General features: G+C 42.7%; 1 protein-coding gene across 2 annotated transcripts; it reads left to right on the plus strand.

The window, feature by feature from the left end:
- The first annotated feature begins 279 nt into the window (after positions 1-279).
- On the plus strand, positions 280-10578 carry LOC112263007 (TBC1 domain family member 10A). 2 transcript variants are annotated; one of them, XM_024438949.2, is made up of 9 exons: positions 280-1193; positions 2974-3073; positions 4415-4522; positions 4598-4704; positions 4838-4952; positions 5188-5253; positions 5374-5563; positions 6584-6738; positions 7339-10578. In XM_024438949.2, exons 1-9 carry the CDS (start codon positions 1012-1014, stop codon positions 7957-7959), a joined length of 1644 nt encoding a protein of 547 aa, XP_024294717.1. In that variant the 5' UTR covers positions 280-1011; the 3' UTR covers positions 7960-10578. The 2 variants fall into 2 exon arrangements, with proteins under 2 accessions (XP_024294717.1, XP_024294719.1); XM_024438951.2 differs by lacking the exons at positions 280-1193; positions 2974-3073 and adding an exon at positions 3127-3655.
- The last annotated feature ends 11075 nt before the right edge of the window (positions 10579-21653 follow it).

The raw sequence follows: 21653 nt of genomic DNA on the forward strand, positions 1-21653 counted from the left end.
TATAGCCCAGAGAAAGGCATTGAACAACACCATAAATGACCAAAAAAAAGACAGTCAAAAAATAACACGTTTTTGAAGTGTCATTACTATATCTAGGAGATAAGAAAGCTCAGGAAATAATTTTAGCATATTTTATTTTACACATATGTAACCCCATTTTTGGGGTAGGCGCACAACTACCTTGATAATTTTATTTTAATGTTACCGCTTACCTTCAGAAGAGTCACTTGAGTCTCCCCTTACCATAGAGTGGTCATAATAGTTTAGGTTAAACCGTTCAAACAATACAGACGTTTTCGCGAGAAGGCAGATTTTCCGGACGCGTCAATCGACTAATGGATTTCTTAAACGAAGCAGGGAGGAGGGACCTACCTTTTGCAACTGTTTTGGACTAATTACACCCTGAACACAGACTAAATGAGACAGCCGAACTTCCCCCCAGGCGAGGAAACGGAATCCATGGACCAGGAAGGAAGGAATGACACTAAAACATTGTTTAGCTTGCTTCACCGACATAACAAACACAAATGTCACATTTGTGGTGAATTGTGCTAGTTAGATTAACATGTAGTCGACGGAAGTTATTTCAACCTAGCATGCGTCAACTTACTAGCGAACTAATACATCATTGACACATCACAAGCTAGCTAGGCTAACGCGTTAGTCAGCTTTGAAAGGCTGGAAAGTCAACATCATACGAGGGATTTTGCGGTATTTACTAATTTGGCTCGCTCAGAGATCATGTTAAGTATTTGTGTTAATAACCAGATAAAGTAACTAGCTAGTTAACGGTAGTAGCTAGTTACAGTAGCTAACTAACTTTTTTTAAAGTCGATTAGTCCTGACAGGCTGTTTGCTAGCGGCTAACACTAGCTAACTAACGCTAGCCTAGCTACGTGTTCCATGCCATGGCAATGGTTTTGTTTGTTTGGAAACTTTCGTCTGGTTTCATACTGTTGGTTGTGACCGTGCCAACGAAATAACGTTAGCTTTGGTTATTTTTGAGCTATCATGGCTAAAATAGAGAATGGTCGCAAGTCGGCCGACTCTAGAAGTATCAGGACAATTAGCAGCAGTCATATGGACGACGAGAGCTCCCTTGGCTCAGACTCCGAGATCAACGGCTTCACCAACGACAGGCATACGGATAAATATGGATTTATTGGAGGGGCGCAACAGTATTCAGAAGAATCGTAAGTAACCTTGGTGTTCTGCTCGCATGGCCCCATTTGTAAGCTTGTACACTCCTATAGTTATTTGGCTAACTCTCACAACTTTGGTGGGGAAGATGCGACAAGTTTACCAAATGCCAGTTATTTCAGATGTACATGAACTGAACTACATCAAATGTGTGTTTTTAAAGGTTTGTCTCGTCTCAAACCCCACCCATGAAAAATAAATGACACTAGTATCAACCTCCCGATCATGTCACCTAGCTCATATGTGAATGGGCTATTTGAGGTGGACTTGACAGAAACTCACTGTTTTAAAATAATGTGTTTTATTTCACTAGCTAGCCATGTCATTTAAATACAATACTATTTTAAGACCTGAACAAATTTGCTAACATCATAACGTCTCTGTAAACAGAGCCCTCCCTGACAACCACTTCTCTGCTCTAAAGGTCAGGGGAGGCCCCTGATTGTTTATGTCCAATGTTTGGTCTTGTATAAGATAAAAACAGAATGCTCTGGAGGCAAACCGAGAATAACCTGAGTGGTGTGAAGGGCGACGCTGACCGGCTTCATCATTTTAATCTCCTTTCCTGTTCATCCATCTCTTTTGTTGTCTCTTTGAATGACAATGCCTTATGGACACTGATGGCATATAACTGCATGGAGACGCAAACGCTCCCCTTTGTGATTGGAGAGACACCAGGTTTTGTTTTCTTGAGCACATGTACTTCCTCCTAAACTTGGTTCAGCACATCTTTTTTTATGACTTTGATTCCGCTCTTTTCCTAACGTTAATAGTTCCCTTAAGATGCATAGAGTTGGAGCACAACTGGATTCGGTCATTGGATTACTGCTCCCTTCACCTTCCAAACAACTTCATATCTAAACAATATTACGTATTTCATTATCTGCGCCATGAGCACTTTTCCCATTTCCTCTCTGGTTTTGCCAGAGCAGAGGTAACAAATGAGTCTCTCTGATTGTGAGAAGGCTCTGTTCTTGTGCTCATGCCCCTTGGCCCTGCTGAGTAGCACACTGTGAGTGGAGGAATGAGTGAAAGTTGTGCCAAGCATTAGTTGCTTGGGAGCTTCCTGTTTTCTGTGAGGTTGACTGGCCTTGTGCCACAGCTCTGGTGCCCTGTTGTTGGAGTGCCTATTCTGCCTCGGGTTGTATAGGAAGTGGAAGACAAAAGGGTTTTATTTTCATTTGTGTAGGGTGGTAGGCAAACTTGCAAAGGAAGATACACATATTTATAGCCCTTTGCACACTTTTGGGTATTGCAGTGAACAGAATTACAGCAGACTTCTAGGAGAGAGGATTGTCCAAATTTAAAGGCCTCTCTTTGAAGACTTCTAACATCTCATGATTACAAGGTTGTGCTCATGATTACATACTAGTTGAGTGCCATCAGGCCAACCTATAAGAAAATGTTAGGCCTATATTTTGTCATGCATTGTGAGTGTTCTATTCTCAGTTCCGTTTATTGGCTAGAGCCAAACTTACCACATTATAGCATTACCTCATCTCTTGACTGGTTCTGCACCAGGCCCGCCCTGCCTGAGTACGTAGAGGGAAAGTCGAATGCCTCTGATAGCATACCTGTTTTTCCCTTTCCCCCTGCTTGAATCTCTTATCTTTAATGCTTCAAAACCTGTACATTTGCATTATAGTTCTTCTAGACAGTTTATATACAACTAGCTGTAATACACACTCACATTTCTGAGAAATTATATAATTTTTTAAAGATATAGTTTTGGAAATTCTAATATTTTCCTTCTTGTTCTTCTCTCTCCCCCAGGGCTCAGGACGTCCCTCCAGAGGTTTTGAGACAGCGAGAGGTCAAGTGGCTGGACATGCTCAGCAACTGGGACAAATGGATGGTCAAGAGACACAAAAAGGTCAGAGACCTGCTGAGAGTTGGAATTCATAGGTCTGACTTCATTTGTTGCCATGTCTAGACTGTTGTGACACTGTCTCTCACCATCTGGTCTTAATTATTCCTCAAACGATCCTAAATAAGTTTGTTCACAGTATGTGGCAACTCCTTATTATGTTATTAGCCAACCGGGGCCTAGTTAGTGCTTTCATCTTGTTGGCACTCTGCCCTGTATGTGTTAACCCAACTGTTACTTCCATCCTCTATCCAGGGCAGGCATGTTGGGGGTTTGGGTTGTATTGGATGACAACAACATTTTGCCGTGCCTAATAATTCAAAGACAAGCCAGTGATTAACCTGTATGTCACTCAGACATTGGCCTGTTTGTTCCTCTGTAAACTTAAAATGTTTGGAAGAAGCTGACCTTTTGATGATAGTTTTCTTCATGGAGGTTGTGCTTGTCTTTGGCCTTTGGCCAGTTTTTCATCTCTAGTTGCCTAGCCGGATCTACCCGTGTGTCTAGCGTTAGCTATTCAACTACAGCCTCATCTAATTTTCCATGAGTCAGCAGCAGGGAGTGACACAACCCGTCCCTTTGTCTCCGGTTAGTGTTTTCCCAGGATCCTTAGGGGGTCCTTACCATAAACACTAACTAACCATTTTAACCATTCTAACCTTAGCTAACCATTTTACTTTAATATAGTATGGATGTCCCAAGGAACCCAGATAGCAAGGATCCTTCATCTCCCTCACTGACTCCATGTTGGGCTAAGTAACAGAGCAAGACTCTGGGTGTGGTTGTACTAACATCACGTCCCTGTTACAAAGATGGTGGTGAGATTTCGGGTTTGACAGCGACTAGCTTGTTCTCACTGCAATCTCAAGTATGGACATAGTTAAGGGCATTACCACATGACACGTACTGAAGCACACACTTAAATATACACACACTTATTCAGTAGGCATTTTTTCCCTCTGACTGCTGTGCTGGTTAATTGAGGTCAGTCAGTGAAGGTCATAGTGTCTGTTTCCCCTTCTCTACTTTGTTGTTCCATGACATCCTCATGGATGTTCACACTCTTCTGGGAGATGGAGGAGGGGCCTATGATCTCAGTAAAAATAAATGGACTGAGTAGTACTGTGAATAAGCCATTATTCCACTAAACCTGTACAATATTGTCTTGGATCATCTATTTCTAAAGGCCTGTTCTGTTTTCCCTGAATACGAGGTCCATCCTGTTCAGTCAACAATACTGGCCTACAGTATAAATGTGTAGTATAACAACTCTATTGCAATGCAGCTTTATCTTCACTGGCACATTCCTTGGTTGGTGATGAATACATTTCTGTCTCTGTTTAACAGGTGAGACTGCGGTGTCAGAAAGGGATTCCTCCCTCACTGCGAGGCCGTGCTTGGCTTTACCTGTCAGGGGGAAAAGTGAAGAGGGAACAGAACCGAGGGAAGTTTGAGGTTGGTTATGTTCTCTCTTGCTCTGTGTGTTTTTTACTGTGTGGGAGTGTGGTTGACTCCCTGGTGTTGTTTCAGGAGCTGGACAGTCAGGCTGGAGACCCGAAGGAGCTGGATGTGATTGAGAAAGACCTGCACAGACAGTTCCCCTTCCATGAGATGTTTGTGTCACGGGGGGGCCACGGGTTAGTTGTCTCAAACAATGGAATAATTGACCCTCACTAAGTGACTGATGTTTGACTTTTAGTCTTGTTTGACCTTTGTCCTTGTGTGTTCATTGCCTTGTTCATGGGTTTGTATGTTTGTTTACCCACACAGGCAACAGGACCTGTTCCGTGTTCTGAAGGCCTACACACTGTACAGGCCAGAGGAGGGCTACTGTCAAGCCCAGGCCCCAATTGCTGCTGTGCTGCTCATGCACATGCCTGCTGAGGTGAACCCTGTGCCTCTGGGCTCATGCTTGAACTATAGTTCTCTCAAAATGACTACCTGACCTGTGGTGTAGCTCAGTGAATAGTGCTTTGAACTAGCTTCCTATTTACAATGGAATTGTTGGTATGCTACACCTGTAGTTTGCCTGCTAGTGTGTGCTTTAGTTTTGGTTCCCTCTGTAAGGGAAGGTTCCGTTCACAATTTCCTCACACCACCATCTCTACGTTTTCCCACAGGATGCGTTCTGGGGGCTGGTCCAAATTTGTGAGAAGTACCTTCCTGGATACTACAGTGCTGGGCTGGTAAGACATGTGCCCTTCACAAATGCTCTACAGGAAAAGGCACATAGAGTTAACTAGACCACACAAGATGTGTTTTGTTATCCTGTCCGTATGAGACTACATGCTCATCTGTCCCTGCAGGAGGCCATTCAGTTAGATGGAGAAATCCTGTATGCCTTGACTCGGCGCGTCTCCCCTTTAGTCTACCGCCACCTGGAGAAACACAAGATGGAGCCCATCCTCTACATGACAGAGTGGTTCATGTGTGCCTTCTCCCGCACCCTGCCCTGGGCCTCTGTGCTCCGCGTCTGGGACATGTTCCTCTGTGACGGTTTGTTGCAGAAACTTCCACACAAACATCTGTCTTGCATTCACTCCAATTGACACTATACATCTACAGTAAGGGAGAGTGGGGTAAGTTGAGCCATTTTTTTTTTTTATTCACTCTGTCAAGGGAAATATAGTATTCTTTCTAACAAAGAAATCTACATATTTTTCAGGGTGTTGGGTATCCCTGGAAATAATCTGAATTCATGTAAACATAACAGTTTTGAAAACATAGCATGTCTTGGCACCACTTACCCCGGGTATGGGGTAAGTTGACCTGCTGGACAGGGTAAGTTAAGCCGTCTACACATTTCTGTGCTGAATGAAATATTACCACTACCCTTTTAAAGCCATGTCAGTCTTTATTTCCCAAACACAATTCAACATAATCATAATCGCTTTTTGGTCTTTTAATAATTTTAAGCATCTTAACACGTTTAACACCTTTATAGAAAACTTTTAACATGGACCAGGCCCTGTTGTTACCTCATATCCCAGCCATAATGCCTTGCATTTCACCTGGGAAGAGAACACTTCAATTGGCTCAACTTACCCTATGGCCATTGGCTGAACCTACCCCAAGGCTAACATTTTGACTATATTACCCAAAACAGCTACAAGGATTCACTTTCATCCAAGGTTTAGGACCTCCTATGGAAGCTTATAGAGAGCCCAACTGATGTATAGCAAGGTCTTAAAATGATCTACTTTGGTTTAGATACATTTGATTTGGTGAAAAAACAGTTTTTTGGACCTAACTTGTTTACCACTTTTTCCATGTGGTTTCTTCCTTCAGACGCCATAAAATTATGACCTCTCCCTAAATATTTGGTCAAATTATACGTTTTGTGAATGGTTCCCCAGAAACAAGGGTGGCTCAACTTATCCCACTTTTCCTATTTGTTGATCACCCAAATTAGATAATCAATAAAGTTCCTGTGATGCTTGTAATTGTGGATTCTAACATCTGCGATCATCCCTCATGTCCAGTTAGTGACCGTGTGACCTCTGACCCCTCCCCCAGGTGTGAAGATCATCTTCCGGGTGGGCCTGGTGCTGCTGAAATGCATGCTGGGTACCCGTGAGAAGCTGAAGGCGTGTCAGGGCCAGTATGAGACCATGGAGCTGCTGAGGGCCATAGAGCCACGCTACATGCAGGAGGGCTTCCTAGTCAGGGAGGTAAGGACTTCACTAGCAGGGAATCAATGACTGTAAGAGAGACACAGGACTTACCCAATAATAAACACAGTTAGAGATGCATGACCGCAGGATAAGTATGGTCTTTGAGCAGACTGGGGTAATAGAAAGGACCAAGAGAATGAGGTCACACCCCTATTTCACCCAGATTGAGAATAGTCATCTGTGTTTGTCTGTAGAGGACAATGGCTGTTCAGAAGTCTATAGTACTGTGGAAATGTAGAGTTCAGGGTGGAAGTTCAAGTGATGCAGAGAGAGACACATTGACCACAGTTCTGACTAGTCTGTGTCTAGTCCCTTTCCCTGGCTTCGTGTGAGTGTCTCTTCAGTTTGACAATGGCTTCTCTGACCATTCTCACTGTGAGAAGCTCCTTCAGCCTCAGGCAGTTTGACATTTACTAACAAGGTTAAGATTAGGACTGGAATGAATCCCCACTGAAAAGCCTTCTCTCCTCTTGGCCATTAGCCCTGGTCTTTTTGCATGACATTTCCTACAAGGCAGACTAAAACAATTTTCTATTTAGTAACACTATGTGCCTGTAATGTCAACCACCAGCAGTAACCTCTCTTCTCCTCCCTCAGGTTCTGGAGGTGCCTGTGTCAGAGCGGGACGTTGAAAGGGAGCACCATGTTCAGCTGAAGCGCTGGAGGAAGAACCGTGGTGAGCTTCACTGCAAGTCCCCTCCCAGAATGCACGGTGCTAGGGCTATTATGGCTTCGGAGCCTCCCAGTCGCCAGGACCTGCGTCAGAACCCCACCATCATCGTAGAGTCGCCCCTGCCTCCCCCTCAGCCTACACCTCAGCTGAAGAAGGGAGAGAAGAGCAAGGAGGAGAAGAGCAAGAAGAAAGGAAGTATGAAGAAAGCCCCTACTGTCATGGAGATCCCCAACCCTTATCCTTTAGCCGGTGACCCCCAGAGAGATCCCCAGCTTCCACTGAGAGATCCCCAGCTTCCACTGAGAGATCCCCAGCTTCCACTGAGAGATCCCCAGCTTCCACTGAGAGATCCTGTGCCTACTCTCAGAAACTCAACAGTACAGCAGCCCCTCGTCAATGACACACCCCTCCCAAACACACCTGAAGACTCTCCACCGCCACACCAACCAACGCTTAACGACCAGTCTCTTCTAACAGTGTCGCCACTCCAGAAGTCCACACAGAGCCTGAGTAGCATAGAGGCAGATCAGGACACATACCTGTAGCTCTTGCTTTGGGCAGAGGGTGGAACAGCATGTCTGAAACTGGGCATGATGGGTACAAGGTGGAGGAGTGAATAGTAAAAGAGGAACTGGAACAATCCCTGTGTTATCCTGGACATGACTCACTTCCACAATGAGTCTAAATCTGATGTCACCCAGACACAAAAAGCCTTGCTCTGCCCCAGGCCAGGCATATGTGCCCCCTGACCTCTTGTGGGAGATTCCAGGATGGCTCTACGGAGGATGTTCCAGTTGTCATTGGGACGATCTCAATGGCATACTACTTGCATCCTCTCGTCTCCTTCTCAAAAGCCATTGGATGAGAAAGCCAGAGGTCTCTCCCCTCTGACTTTCTCCTCCAGTGGGTTTTGAGAAGGAGATGAGGAGGGAGGACACAAGGATTATGACATTGAGATCTTCCCATTCACTCGCTCACTTTAGGCCCTCTGCATGCCAACCAAGCCCTCTGTCTGTTTACCAGGCAGTAGCACAGCTCCGCCATCAACCTGCAACTGGGTGTATCATGGCCAATGGCACTGCTGCCCAACCATGTGCCACAATTTGTATATTTTTCTATAGATTTTTTTTCTTCCCTGCTTGCTTTTAAGACACCGTGTTGCCTAGACCACACAGTCAGCAGCATTCACTAATGCGTCACTTCTAAGTGTTCTACTACTTTAATCCATATGTTACCTCTTCATTATTCTTTACTCTGACTATTAGTGATGTGAAAGGGAGACATGTTACTCATTTACTGGTAGTGTAGTTATTGTATACATGATGCATTCCTTTTTAAACATGTCAAAGACCACCCAATAGTGTACCAGGTTCTAGGCTCAACCTGCCTTTGTTTGGGCAAAATGCATGTTTTTTTTTATTTTTTATATTCATTCAAATCTCCAAATTACCTGTGGTGTGTAAGAAATAGGAATGCTTAAGAAAGAGAGAAATATTGTTTATAGTCCCAGTTAGCCTTGGTGATAAGCAAAGAGCGCTTCCATTCTTCACCACCAGAGAGCAGCCTTGGTATGTGCTTCCATCTGTTACATTCCCCTTCCTAAAAAGGAACGCACAACAATCTTGTCTCAAATTTACAATACGAGGACATACACTCCCTATCAATTCTGTACTTTCCATACTTTCAAAGGAACTTCGTTAGCATGTTTTACTTTCCAGTGAAACATGACGTGTGCCTCGTACGTGTGCATAAATCCTCCGGACCAGCATGACTTGTGACTGTTTATTCTCCTAGTCAGGTGGTAATGGGCCTGATGTCCTGAGACCAGACAAATCCTCACTGTGCCAGGCTGTTCCAGGCCCTATGTAGCGTTTAACTTGTGTAAGATAAGTGAAAGGGAGAGAGGACTGGACATTCCTCACAATATGACACATTCCTACCCTTGGGTTCCTTAAAAGCCATTTAGTCTTGTGGCTAACATGCATAGTCTTCTCTGTATTGTGTATGTATTAATGCATGTTTCTATTTTTAACACTTCTTTGGGGGGGTGCTGTGTGTGCTATGCCAGTTAGCTGTGAAGTGTTGACCTCTGCTCCTTGCCACAGGTGTGCTAGGTGTTCTGGACCTGGCAGGCTAGTTACTGTATCTCTGTGGTATTGGAAAGACGTGAATGACCTCATTGCTACACTGAGTGACCGATCCAGAAGGCGCAAAGATGTGATTAGAATCATCAATGATCCACTTCCTTTTACTAGATACTTAGTTGTCTCAGTGCAATCGTTGCAGACGGGCAAAGAGGGTTTCTGTACATGGTGATTGAGACCTTACTTTTGGGACATTTTTGGAACCTTCATGTTTTGGGATAACATGGGAGCCTTTCCATTTTTAAATCAGTGTAATTCATTTGGGAACGTCGTGAGGCCTGTTATGATCCTGCCTTTTCTTTGGGGAAGAAACAAACTAATTGGACAGTGACCATAATCTTTTTGAGGAATTCAGTTTTGAGGGAGCTTAAGGTTTGCAATCGAAGGTGTCAAGTTTAAATATTCTGTTTACAGCACGATGGGAAATGATTCATTAGGGATTAAGATGTGCATGACTCAATGCACATCAAGTATTATTCCACTGAATCCTGCAAGTTTCTTATACAAGTCACCTGTAAGACCTCACTAAAAAGCAATACAAGTTGAATGGAGAGCAAATAACAAAGCCTTTCTCCAACTAAGTGCATAGTGGCCTGTATTACATACTTCCCATTCTGCAGGTATTCTAGTTGAACTTGATGCTTCAAATGTGTAGATAAGACTAATTTGTAAAATGACGTTATTTTGTAATGAACATTTATTTTTTCAATTGTTTCCATGTTACATATTTTATTTAACAACCAATAATCAAAATCCACCATTTGCCATATCATGGTAGACTTATCTATTTTAGCTAGACAATTTTGACACTAGTTTCACAGTTTGAAAGGCAAACACAAAAGTCAATGCTTTCTTCCCTAGAAATATCTTCTCAGCAGAATGCTGGTTTTAATTGTTCTCCTGAAGAGACCTCTGGTATTAATGTCAACCATCAGTAAATATATCATATGTTCTGTATTTCTCCTAGAAGGGGTTACATATTGTTGTTTTTACAAATAAAATCACCTTGATCTTCACCAACTAATGACTTTGCAAATTGGAAATTGGTTATTTAGTATAGTAGTGAGCCTGATGAGGTTTGTGGGGTGAGTTTACTTTATAGCAGCAGAGGGCGCAGTAGAACTATAGAAGACCGTATACACAGAGTGTACAAAACAGGAACACATTCCTACACCCAGAACAGCCTCAATTCGTCAGGGCATGAACTCTACAAGGTGTCAAGCATTCCACAGGGATGCTGGTCCATGTTGATGTCAATGCTTCCCACAGTTGTGTCAAGTTGGTTGGATGTCCTTTGGGTGGTGGACCATTCTTGATACACACAGGAAACTGTTATGCCTGGTAAAAACTAGCAACTTTGCAGTTTGACACACTCAAACCGGTGTCCCTAGCACCTACTACTATACCCCATTCAAACGCACTTCAATCTTTTGTCTTTCCCCCTCTGAATAGCGCATACACAATCCATGTCTCAATTGTCTCGAGGCTTAAAAATCCTTCTTTATACTGGTCTCCCTTTCATCTACACTGATTTAAGTGAACTTAACAAGTGACAATGAGGGATCCTAGCTTTCACCTGGTCAGTCTGTCATGGAAAGAGCCGGTGTTCCTGATGTTTTGTACACATTGTAGACTTGTCTTCCAAGAACGCTCAAACACTTCAACCAATTAAGGAAATATTTGACGTCTCTTTTTACCCTAATTTCTGCGATGTGTAACCTACTCGAGGTGAGGTCATCCCAAGGTACTTCTGCCACCCTGACTAATTATACACACGGTTTTGTTTTTCTTCATTTGATTTGATGGTCAAACATCTCTTATTCCCACCTCGAGGTGTGAGATAATTTGAGTGAATGCCTAACCTCTTCCCCTTGTTCAGCACAAATTGCTACCTCTACGCCCCCAATAAACCCATTTATGGTCAGACAATAGGTGGACTACCTGTGTCTCCAAGCAACAGGTCATTTCTTTCCTTGAGGTCAGTAGGCATGAATAATTAGGTCTTTCCATTTCTATTGTTTCTTGTGTCAAATGAACAAATGCAAGTCAAGATAAAAAAATTACTAAACAATTACCAGAATTTGTATTTCTTATATTGAATTGTTTTATTTGGTACAGAGAACCAAACATTTTGAAATACTGTAAAATGCTGAATACACTTTATTGTGCATAATTTCACAAGTTTGATAATAGCTGGTTGCATGGGGCTTTGCCAAACCATGGTAAAGAGTACAATGATTTGTTAGTCACATTTTGTATTGCCTCTTGCTCTCGTGGTCTCTAAACTGGCTAGAGGTATGTCAACAGTTAATGGTTTAGGAATCCATGCACCCACCGTTACGCACTCCCTCTCAGCAGTGGACACCTGCCCTTCTTTCAATGCCACCGTTCCATTTACATCTCAAAGGGGGACATCAAGAAGGCCCTTTCTGTGCTCTTCTCCACTTTCCAGAAATGATCTGATTTATCTGTTCAACGGAAATATGTGCCTTTAGAAATCCATCCCTCCCTTCTTGTCCTCCGCTAATAGAGATGGGGAGAAGGAGCAGTAAAAGAGAGACTTGTGGTCCTGATCCTTCGACCTAACGGACCCCTGTCACAGTGGTTGATTCATGCGATGCGGGTTACTTAGAACTCAATGCTCCCATGGCTCTTTGTGTCAAGGAATAGGGGGCACGGCAAAGTGCAAAGCAAAAGCCGCCTGTATTTCTGAGGTATCCGATTCCCATGTTTGATGGCACATGACAGGTTGGCTCAGGTCAAATTAAAAGGCAGAGGTAACGAACATGTCTACGGACCTTGTTATAGGCCATGCAGGTGAGCTTTTCAAGGCATGGTGAAATAAGTGTCATTTATCACACCTATGGAAAACATTAGGTGTTGTGCGAGGAGCCCTACTCAGGAAGGGGGTCTGGGGCAGGCCTGATAATTGAATCATGCCAGTGTTTCTCCATGTGGAGTTCTCATCAACTGTCAAAGGGAAACTCTACACTTTGACGGTTTCTCTTCCTTATGAAGATGTAGTTGCCTGTAGCAACCTTGTGTAACATTGGTAATACACAATGTCTATATTTACATATGCACGGGGAAGTTGTGCAAAGCAATGCTTGTCTTTGTGTATATGCTGTGCTAACACTGCACTTATTTACAAATCCCTTCCTCCATACAGACTTTGCTTGTCTCGTGTGTCCTTGTAAATATTCCCCATGTTTTGGCTCGTGTATTCCTAACCATTCCAAACAGGCTGCCGTTTATTCATGTTATCATTATGTCTGTTAATGTTTTCAGTGTTGAGTTTAGCCTGCGGGCCCCAGTACGCCACCATACAGCCTCCTTATATAGAGGCTTTTGAAAACACGTGGGACTGTAATTTTGCCAGCTGTTCTACATTTTTCCATGTTAATATTATCCTCATATGGGGTCTAAGTATACACTTAATTCCAAGGTGGTAAATGTAACTTATGATAACAAGCAAGAATGCCCAAGGGCACGTTTTAAAGGGAACTGAAATACTTAATGTCATCATGGTCTTTACTCCAGTTACCCCCAGTTGACATACGCCCTGTGGCTAAAAACAAATCAAATACAGCAATTGAATAGTCCGAGGGCTAAATTCAGCCTGCCAATCAGTAGACTCTTATCTGATGAACAATAGAGACGGTGTTCATCTTGTAAGCTACAATAAAGTGGGTGAATGGTGGAAAGACAAGTGAAGCGTAGTAAGTGTCTGCTAATCACATTGGTGCTAAAGCCCACGGAACACTGAGCAGAAAGAGATGATGGGTGTGTGCGGGGGGGCTAAATGATACACACCTGTGTGCCCTGCAAAGGCTGTCACAATCCTGGGTGTTGAAGCTTTTCATTTCCTCTTAAACAGCTCCCCTCCACTACGACCCCTCTAATCCATCTCCTCCTCCAGCTCAGCAGTGCCAGAGGCAGGCTCATTTAGGGCTGCTGTTTTGTCAAGAAAATGAACCATGAAGCGTACACCCACATTCTCACCCTGAAACTCATGAACCTTGGTCCAAGTTAGGTTAGTGTCTCCCTTGATTGTCTTAATCATGTACTGAATGTTAAACTAATCCCGATTGACCTGACTCTGGGCATGTTCTTCCTCATATAATGCTTGTAAAAGTAATAATGGGAGATTCAGTGGAATTCACATGTTAGTCTCAGTCTCCTCATCATCCCTCCATCTGATATACTTTATCCTTTTTGCTGCAGCTCTCTTCCCCTCTGATTGCTGAATCATTAAATATTTTTTACCTGACGGTTATATCATGTACTCCCCCCTTCACAAAGGTCGTGACCCTTGTGACCAAAATCATTATTGCCCTATTTCTAAACGTTCTAGCTAAAATATTAGAATCCTTGATTAATTCTCAGCTAAGATCTTATCTTTGAAATCTATTCTAATCATCAGTCGGGTTTTAGATCAAGTCATAGTACTATCTCTGCTGCATCCATAGTTATAAATGTGGTTAATGGTTTGGACAAAAGGCAACATTGTGCTGCCCTCTTCATTGACCTGTCAAAGGCTTTCGATACTGTTGATCACTCACTGCTAATTCAGAGGCTTTCCAAATTGGCCTAGGTAGACCAGGCTGCATGTAACTGGCAAAAAAATTACTTGATCGACAGAACTCAACGTGGATCTACTGATGGTGTTAAATCAGGTTTCCTGGATATTATGAAAGGTTTCCCGCAGGGGTCGATTCTTGGTCCTGTACTTTTTACTGTTACATTAACAATATAATTTACATTAACAATATCATCATCTTTATTTTCTGTAAAGAACTGTAACCTGCACTTGTATGCCGATGATACTGTTGTGTATGCTATTTCCCCCACGGTTGACCAGGCTTTAACTGAACTACAACTATTGTATTACAGAAGCTTTATTGACCTGAAATTAGTATTGAATGCAGGTAAATTGAAGTACAGTGCCTTGCGAAAGTATTCGGCCCCCTTGAACTTTGCGACCTTTTGCCACATTTCAGGCTTCAAACATAAAGATATAAAACTGTATTTTTTTGTGAAGAATCAACAACAAGTGGGACACAATCATGAAGTGGAACGACATTTATTGGATATTTCAAACTTTTTTAACAAATCAAAAACTGAAAAATTGGGCGTGCAAAATTATTCAGCCCCCTTAAGTTAATACTTTGTAGCGCCACCTTTTGCTGCGATTACAGCTGTAAGTCGCTTGGGGTATGTCTCTATCAGTTTTGCACATCGAGAGACTGAAATTTTTTCACATTCCTCCTTGCAAAACAGCTCGAGCTCAGTGAGGTTGGATGGAGAGCATTTGTGAACAGCAGTTTCAGTTCTTTCCACAGATTCTCAATTGGATTCAGGTCGGGACTTTGACTTGGCCATTCTTACACCTGGATATGGTTATTTTTGTAGATTTTGCTTTATGTTTTGGATCATTGTCTTGTTGGAAGACAAATCTCCATCCCAGTCTCAGGTCTTTTGCAGACTCCATCAGGTTTTCTTCCAGAATGGTCCTGTATTCGGCTCCATCCATCTTCCCATCAATTTTAACCATCTTCCCTGTCCCTGCTGAAGAAAAGCAGACCCAAACCATGATGCTGCCACCACCATGTTTGACAGTGGGGATGGTGTGTTCAGGGTGATGAGCTGTGTTGCTTTTACGCCAAACATAACGTTTTGCATTGTTGCCAAAGAGTTCAATTTTGGTTTCATCTGACCAGAGCACCTTCTTCCACATGTTTGGTGTGTCTCCCAGGTGGCTTGTGGCAAACTTTAAACAACACTTTTTATGGATATCTTTAAGAAATGGCTTTCTTCTTGCCACTCTTCCATAAAGGCCAGATTTGTGCAATATACGACTGATTGTTGTCCTATGGACAGAGTCTCCCACCTCAGCTGTAGATCTCTGCAGTTCATCCAGAGTGATCATGGGCCTCTTGGCTGCATCTCTGATCAGTCTTCTCCTTGTATGAGCTGAAAGTTTAGAGGGATGGCCAGGTCTTGGTAGATTTGCAGTGGTCTGATACTCCTTCCATTTCAATATTATCGCTTGCACAGTGCTCCTTGGGATGTTTAAAGCTTGGGAAATCTTTTTGTATCCAAATCCGGCTTTAAACTTCTTCACAACAGTATCTCGGACCTGCCTGGTGTGTTCCTTGTTCTTCATGATGCTCTCTGCGCTTTTAACGGACCTCTGAGACTATCACAGTGCAGGTGCATTTATTCGGAGACTTGATTACACACAGGTGGATTGTATTTATCATCATTAGTCATTTAGGTCAACATTGGATCATTCAGAGATCCTCACTGAACTTCTGGAGAGAGTTTGCTGCACTGAAAGTAAAGGGGCTGAATAATTTTGCACGCCCAATTTTTCAGTTTTTGATTTGTTAAAAAAGTTTGAAATATCCAATAAATGTTGTTCCACTTCATGATTGTGTCCCACTTGTTGTTGATTCTTCACAAAAAAATACAGTTTTATATCTTTATGTTTGAAGCCTGAAATGTGGCAAAAGGTTGCAAAGTTCAAGGGGGCCGAATACTTTCGCAAGGCACTGTAAGTATATGTTGTTCTCTAGAGTGCATATAAATAACTCTGATTTATATGTAGTTGGGATGGTGTCCCTATTGATCGTGTCCCTGCTTACAAATATCTGGGCATCTGGATAGATAAAAAGCTGTCTTTTAAATATTTATGAGTTAAGAACCTGAGAATAAAAATGGCCTTCTTCCATAGAAATAGGTCCTGCCTCTTGCTAAATAGTAGAAAGCAGATTATTTAGTCGGTCCTAGACTATGGTGTTGTCATTTATATGAACGCAACTGCCACTTCATTAAATGCGGTTTATCATAGCGCACTGCGCTTTATTACAGACGACAATTGTAGTACTCATCACTGCCTTCTCTACCAGAAAGTTGGTTGGCCCTCTTTGATGTCTCGTAGGTTGATACATTGCTATATTTTCATTTATAAAGCCCTTTTACAAAAAGTCCCACGGTGCCTAACATCTTTAGTAAACTTTAGACATATGAGTTACCATACCCAGTCTCAGGGATGGCTAACGCTGGGAATTCCTTTGGTCTCTACTGAGTTAGGAAAATCAGCTTTTAGTTTTCTTGCTCCTTATTTGTGGAATAATCTTAAGAATGTTCTTAAATGTGATGTTTTGGTGCCTCTAGGGGAATTCAGAAAGTTGATTGAGGACTGATGAATGTGTTTGTTTTTATGACCATATTTTTCTTCTGCTTGCATTTAGTATTTATATGAATGTGTGTGTTTTCTGTCATTTATGTCATTCAGGGCTCATCTGTAAAATAGACCTTGGTCTCAGTATGACTCCCTGATAAAATAAAGGTTAAATAAATACATTAAATAAAACAATCTTAAGAGATTTAAACATGGCAAAGGGTTTCTGAACTCTGCTGCTTTGGTGGCATTGATTGTCAGTAATTAAAAGGCCCAAGCAGGTAGAGAGTTTGCTGTTAAATGGATTTCCGCTGGGGGTGTTTGTTTAGATGTGCTTATGGTGGTTCCTGGTCAGTGGGTGATGAGTAACAGACACAGATGGTGGGCATAAGCAGCCTGGCCCGGCCCGGGAACTTATTAGCCTCCCGTGTCTAATTCAGCCCTATGCAGCCCACTCCCACTGAGCCCCCAGAGGACTGCCTTGCCTGCTTCTGTAACTCTACCCTCTGTGGTAGGACTCCATTGTTGATGGAGGGGGGCCACTGGCTTATCTAGTCCCACAGAGGGTGGAGTGGGACAAACAGGCTCGGGGGCTCCCAGAGAGAGGGCATGGAGGGGGTGGGACGGGGGAGACCTGCTTGGCTTGTCTGTTCGAGCAGCCTTTTTCAGGCAAACTATCTTGTTTTAAGATGGCATTACGTTTCTGTTCTAGCATGTTGTTGTGATGCTACTACATCTCCGATCTTTGATTCGAATCAAATCAATCACGATTTTTTTTGTCACATGCTTCGTAAACAACAGGTGTAAATTAACAGTGAGTTGCTGATTTATGGGCCCTTCCCAACAATGCAGAGAGAAACTTAGGAATAAATGCAGGCGTTAAGTAAGCGATATCTTGGTTATATACACGGGGTACCAATACAGAGTCGATGTTCAGGAGTACGAGGTAAATATAGTGACTTCGGAAAATATTCATACCCCTTGACTTAAACATTTTTATTTACATTTTTAAAAATCTCACATTTTTATTGAAAATGAAATACAGAAACATCTAATTTGCATAAGTATTCACACCCCTGAGTCAATACGTGTTTGAATCAGCTTTGGCAGCGATTACATCTGTGCATCTTTCTGGGTAAGTTTCTAAGAGCCTTGCACACCTGGATTGTACAATATTTGCACAAAATTCTTCAAGCTCTGTCAAGTTGGTGGTTGTTCATTGCTAGACAGCCATTTTCAAGTCTTGCCACTCAGGAACATTCAATGTCGTCTTGATAAGCAACTCCAGTGTATATTTGGCCTTGTGCTTTAGGTTATTGTCCTACTGAAAGGTGAATTTGTCTCCCTGTGTATGTTGGAAAACAGACTGAACCAGATTTCCAGATTTCAGATTTTTTTGTCTGTACTTAGCTCTAGTCCATTTATTTTTATCCTAAAAAAAACTCCATAGTCCTTGCTGATGACAAGCATACCCATAACATGATGCAGCCACCACCATGCTTGAAAATATGAAGAGTGGTACTCAGTGATGTGTTGGATTTGCCCCAAGAATAACACTTTGTATTCAGGAAGCATGTTTTGCAATATTTTTTTTCTGTACAAGCTTTTAACTCTTGTCATGTAGGTTAGTATTGTGGAGTAACCAAACTGTTGTTGATCCATCCTCCATTTTCTCCTATTACAGCTGATTTTAAGTTCCTAAGCTGTTTACTTCCTCTCCAGCAACAGAGTTAGGAAGGACTAGGTGTATTGATACAATTGGAATATTCAATGTCAGGATTTTTAAATTGTATTTTTACCCATCTACCAATGGGTGCCCTTGTTTACGAGGCATTGGAAAACCTCCCTGATCTTTGTGGTTGAATCTGTGTTTGAAAGTCACTGCTCGACTGAGGGACCTTACAATTATCTGCATGTGTGGGGTACAGAGATGAGGTAGTCATTAAAAAGTCATGTTAAACACATGTAGAAATGTTTCCTCCTGAACTTATTTAGGCTTGCCATGAAGGGGTTGAATACTTATTGGCTCAAGACATTTCATGTTTTTATTCATTTAAAAAAATAAACATAATTCCACTTTGACATTATGGGGTGTTGTGTGTAGGCCAGTGACACAAAATCTAAATGTATTCCATTTTAAATTCAGGATGTAACACAACAATAATTGGACAAAGTGAAGGGGTGAATACTTTCTGAAGGCACTGTATGTACACTGTATGTACACTGTATGTACAGTACCTCTCAACCAGCTTCACCTTGAATGCTTTTCCAACAGTCTTGAAGGAGTTCCCACATATGCTGAGCACTTGTTGGCTGCTTTTCCTTCACTCTGCGGTCCGACTTATCCCAAACCATCTCAATTGAGATGAGGTCTGGTGATTGTGGAGGCCAGGTCATCTGATGCAACACTCCATCACTCCTTCTTGGTCAAATAGCCCTTACACAGCATGGAGATCTGTTGGGTCATTGTCCTGTGGAAAAACAAATGACAGTCCCACTAAGCGCAACCTAGATAGGATGAAGTATCGATGCAGAATGCTGTGGTAGCCATGCTGGTTTAGTGTGCCTTGAATTATAAATAAATCACTGAGAGAGTTACCAGCAAAGCACCCCCACACCATCACACCTCCTCATTTGGTTGGTCGAACTCCACTTAAAGAGTCATTGTCGTTTTTCTATTGGCTTGACGCCATATGACCTCCTGAGTCTACTGTATACTTCTTGCCTCCTGTTTGTGGCTTTGTGATGTGATTCATAACCAAGGTGATTTTGTTTTGGATGATGAGTCTCCTGTCCTGTTTGTTTTCCCACTCCTTTGTGTGCCACCACTGTGCACTGGACAGGAAGTGTGGTTCAAACGGGATTAGGTTAAAGGTCAGCCAGATGCATTATAGGGGGCTGCCAGAGGGGGAAACAGAGTGGGCAGTGGGTTAGCGTTCGAGGGCCTGTTTATTTTACAAACAGTGGGAGCAGATTAGTATGGAGCCGGGCTCCCCCAACCATATGGGTAGGATGTCCTCTGTTGGAAGGCACTCAACAAACCATTGTGCTCTCTGAGCAGAGATGGGACCACACACTGACACTATTTTAGTCACTACTAATGATCTGAGACCAGACAGTAGGCTATGATATTGTGGCCAACATTTATTTTCTTTAAAAAAATTATTATATTTTCAACTTGATTCCACTACCACTACAAAGCAAGGATACAGTAATGTATGAAAAACAATCCTCTCCCCAACACATTTGGGTCATCAATATTCTGGGTGCATGCAGGTTCTGTCCAGAGCGTGGTTAGGAGCTAAAAACAGGAAGTGTATTGCAATCACCACCCCTGAATTGGCTGGCTGTAGTAGGATGCCTCAGAAACGGTGCTTCCAAACAGCCAGATGACTCTGTTCAACTGTGCCAGAACATAATACTGCTGCTGTGCTGACAGCACTACTGCAATAATGCTCTGAGATGAGTCCATGTTTGGATTGGCGTAATCTAGTAGCACCATTATCAAATACTCTCTATGACGTCTTCAGTCACAGACGGCTCATTGCTGGTATTGTTCAGACAGTTCAGACAGAACTTGGTGCCTGGATGTGTGGGGTAGTATAGGCTTAGGGGTGCTGGGAAAAGCAGACCCTGGGATAGGCTGTAGTGTAGCTGACACGGTGAGGAGATGTGGACTAATGGAGCTGGAGTCTCCGGGGTACTCTCTGGCTTCTCTTAAATCAGACAGCTGAGAGGCCTGTATCAGAACAGGGGTACAGTACACGCACACCCCCCACCTCCATCCCACCGTGGTCTACTCTGGTCTCAGCACTCCGCCAGCCTGCCGTTATGACGACCAGATGAGGGGAAACCTGAGCATTAGAGGGTGCTCTCTCCGCAGAACGGAACAATAAAAATAACAGCAGTTTTGATATTCAACAGTGTTGATGGGGCCCCTCTCTTTAAAAAATCAGTCCAGGAGTACAGTAGTGGAGGGAAATGTTGCACACTGGTGTGGGCTGGAGTGAACAGAAAGCTGGTTTGTTTCCCATGCAAAGAGATTGAGTTTAGTTTGAGTGTTATTTACAGTAAACCAAGGTGCTATCAGCTGAACAGTGCTGTTGTGGAGTAGCATTGACAAAGGCCTTACATCTCCACACTGGACTATGATTGAGGATGATCAGGTCTGAGCACAGGGACTTGTTAACACTAGTGTTATGGAACACTGGAGGCTGAGTGAAAACTGCCACTAGGTTTTAGCCCAGCTCCCGGCCTGGGTAGGATTCTATATTGTTGGTTTATGTTGGATTAGCGTTGTTACAGAATGTGGTTTTTGATTCAACTTTTCATGCCCTCTCACAGATTTTGGTTTACTACGGGGGTGTTATACTACGACTTCTCTGAATGGGTTCAGCTGCAGGACATTTCTTAATACAGTAGATACGTATATATATATATTCTGGAAACAATCTTCCATTCTCATCCATTACAATCTCAGAGACAGCTGTTTGTCTCTGACTGGAGCATCACCCCAATGGTGGTGGTTAGGTTACTGCAGTACTACATGTCCAGAGATGGATAGCTGAAGTACTATGGTTAGGTTACTGCAGTACTACATGTCCAGAGATGGATAGCTGAAGTACTATGGTTAGGTTACTGCAGTACTACATGTCCAGAGATGGATAGCTGAAGTACTATGGTTAGGTTACTGCAGTACTACATGTCCAGAGATGGATAGCTGAAGTACTATGGTTAGGTTACTGCAGTACTACATGTCCAGAGATGGATAGCTGAAGTACTATGGTTACAGTACTACATGTCCAGAGATGGATAGCTGAAGTACTATGGTTAGGTTACTGCAGTACTACATGTCCAGAGATGGATAGCTAAAGTACTATGGTTAGGTTACTGCAGTACTACATGTCCA

The sequence above is a fragment of the Oncorhynchus tshawytscha genome, linkage group LG12 (assembly GCF_018296145.1).
Source record: "Oncorhynchus tshawytscha isolate Ot180627B linkage group LG12, Otsh_v2.0, whole genome shotgun sequence".
Taxonomy (NCBI): domain Eukaryota; kingdom Metazoa; phylum Chordata; class Actinopteri; order Salmoniformes; family Salmonidae; genus Oncorhynchus; species Oncorhynchus tshawytscha.

What these genes read in the sequence shown, in the direction of transcription:
- LOC112263007 (XM_024438949.2), top strand. Translation starts at nt 1,012, where the DNA reads ATGGCTAAAATAGAGAATGGTCGCAAGTCGGCCGACTCTAGAAGTATC. An exon ending in TGGTCAAGAGACACAAAAAG is followed by an intron (nt 3,074 to 4,414) that starts GTCAGAGACCTG and finishes TCTGTTTAACAG; the next exon opens with GTGAGACTGCGGTGTCAGAA. An exon ending in TCATGCACATGCCTGCTGAG is followed by an intron (nt 4,953 to 5,187) that starts GTGAACCCTGTG and finishes GTTTTCCCACAG; the next exon opens with GATGCGTTCTGGGGGCTGGT.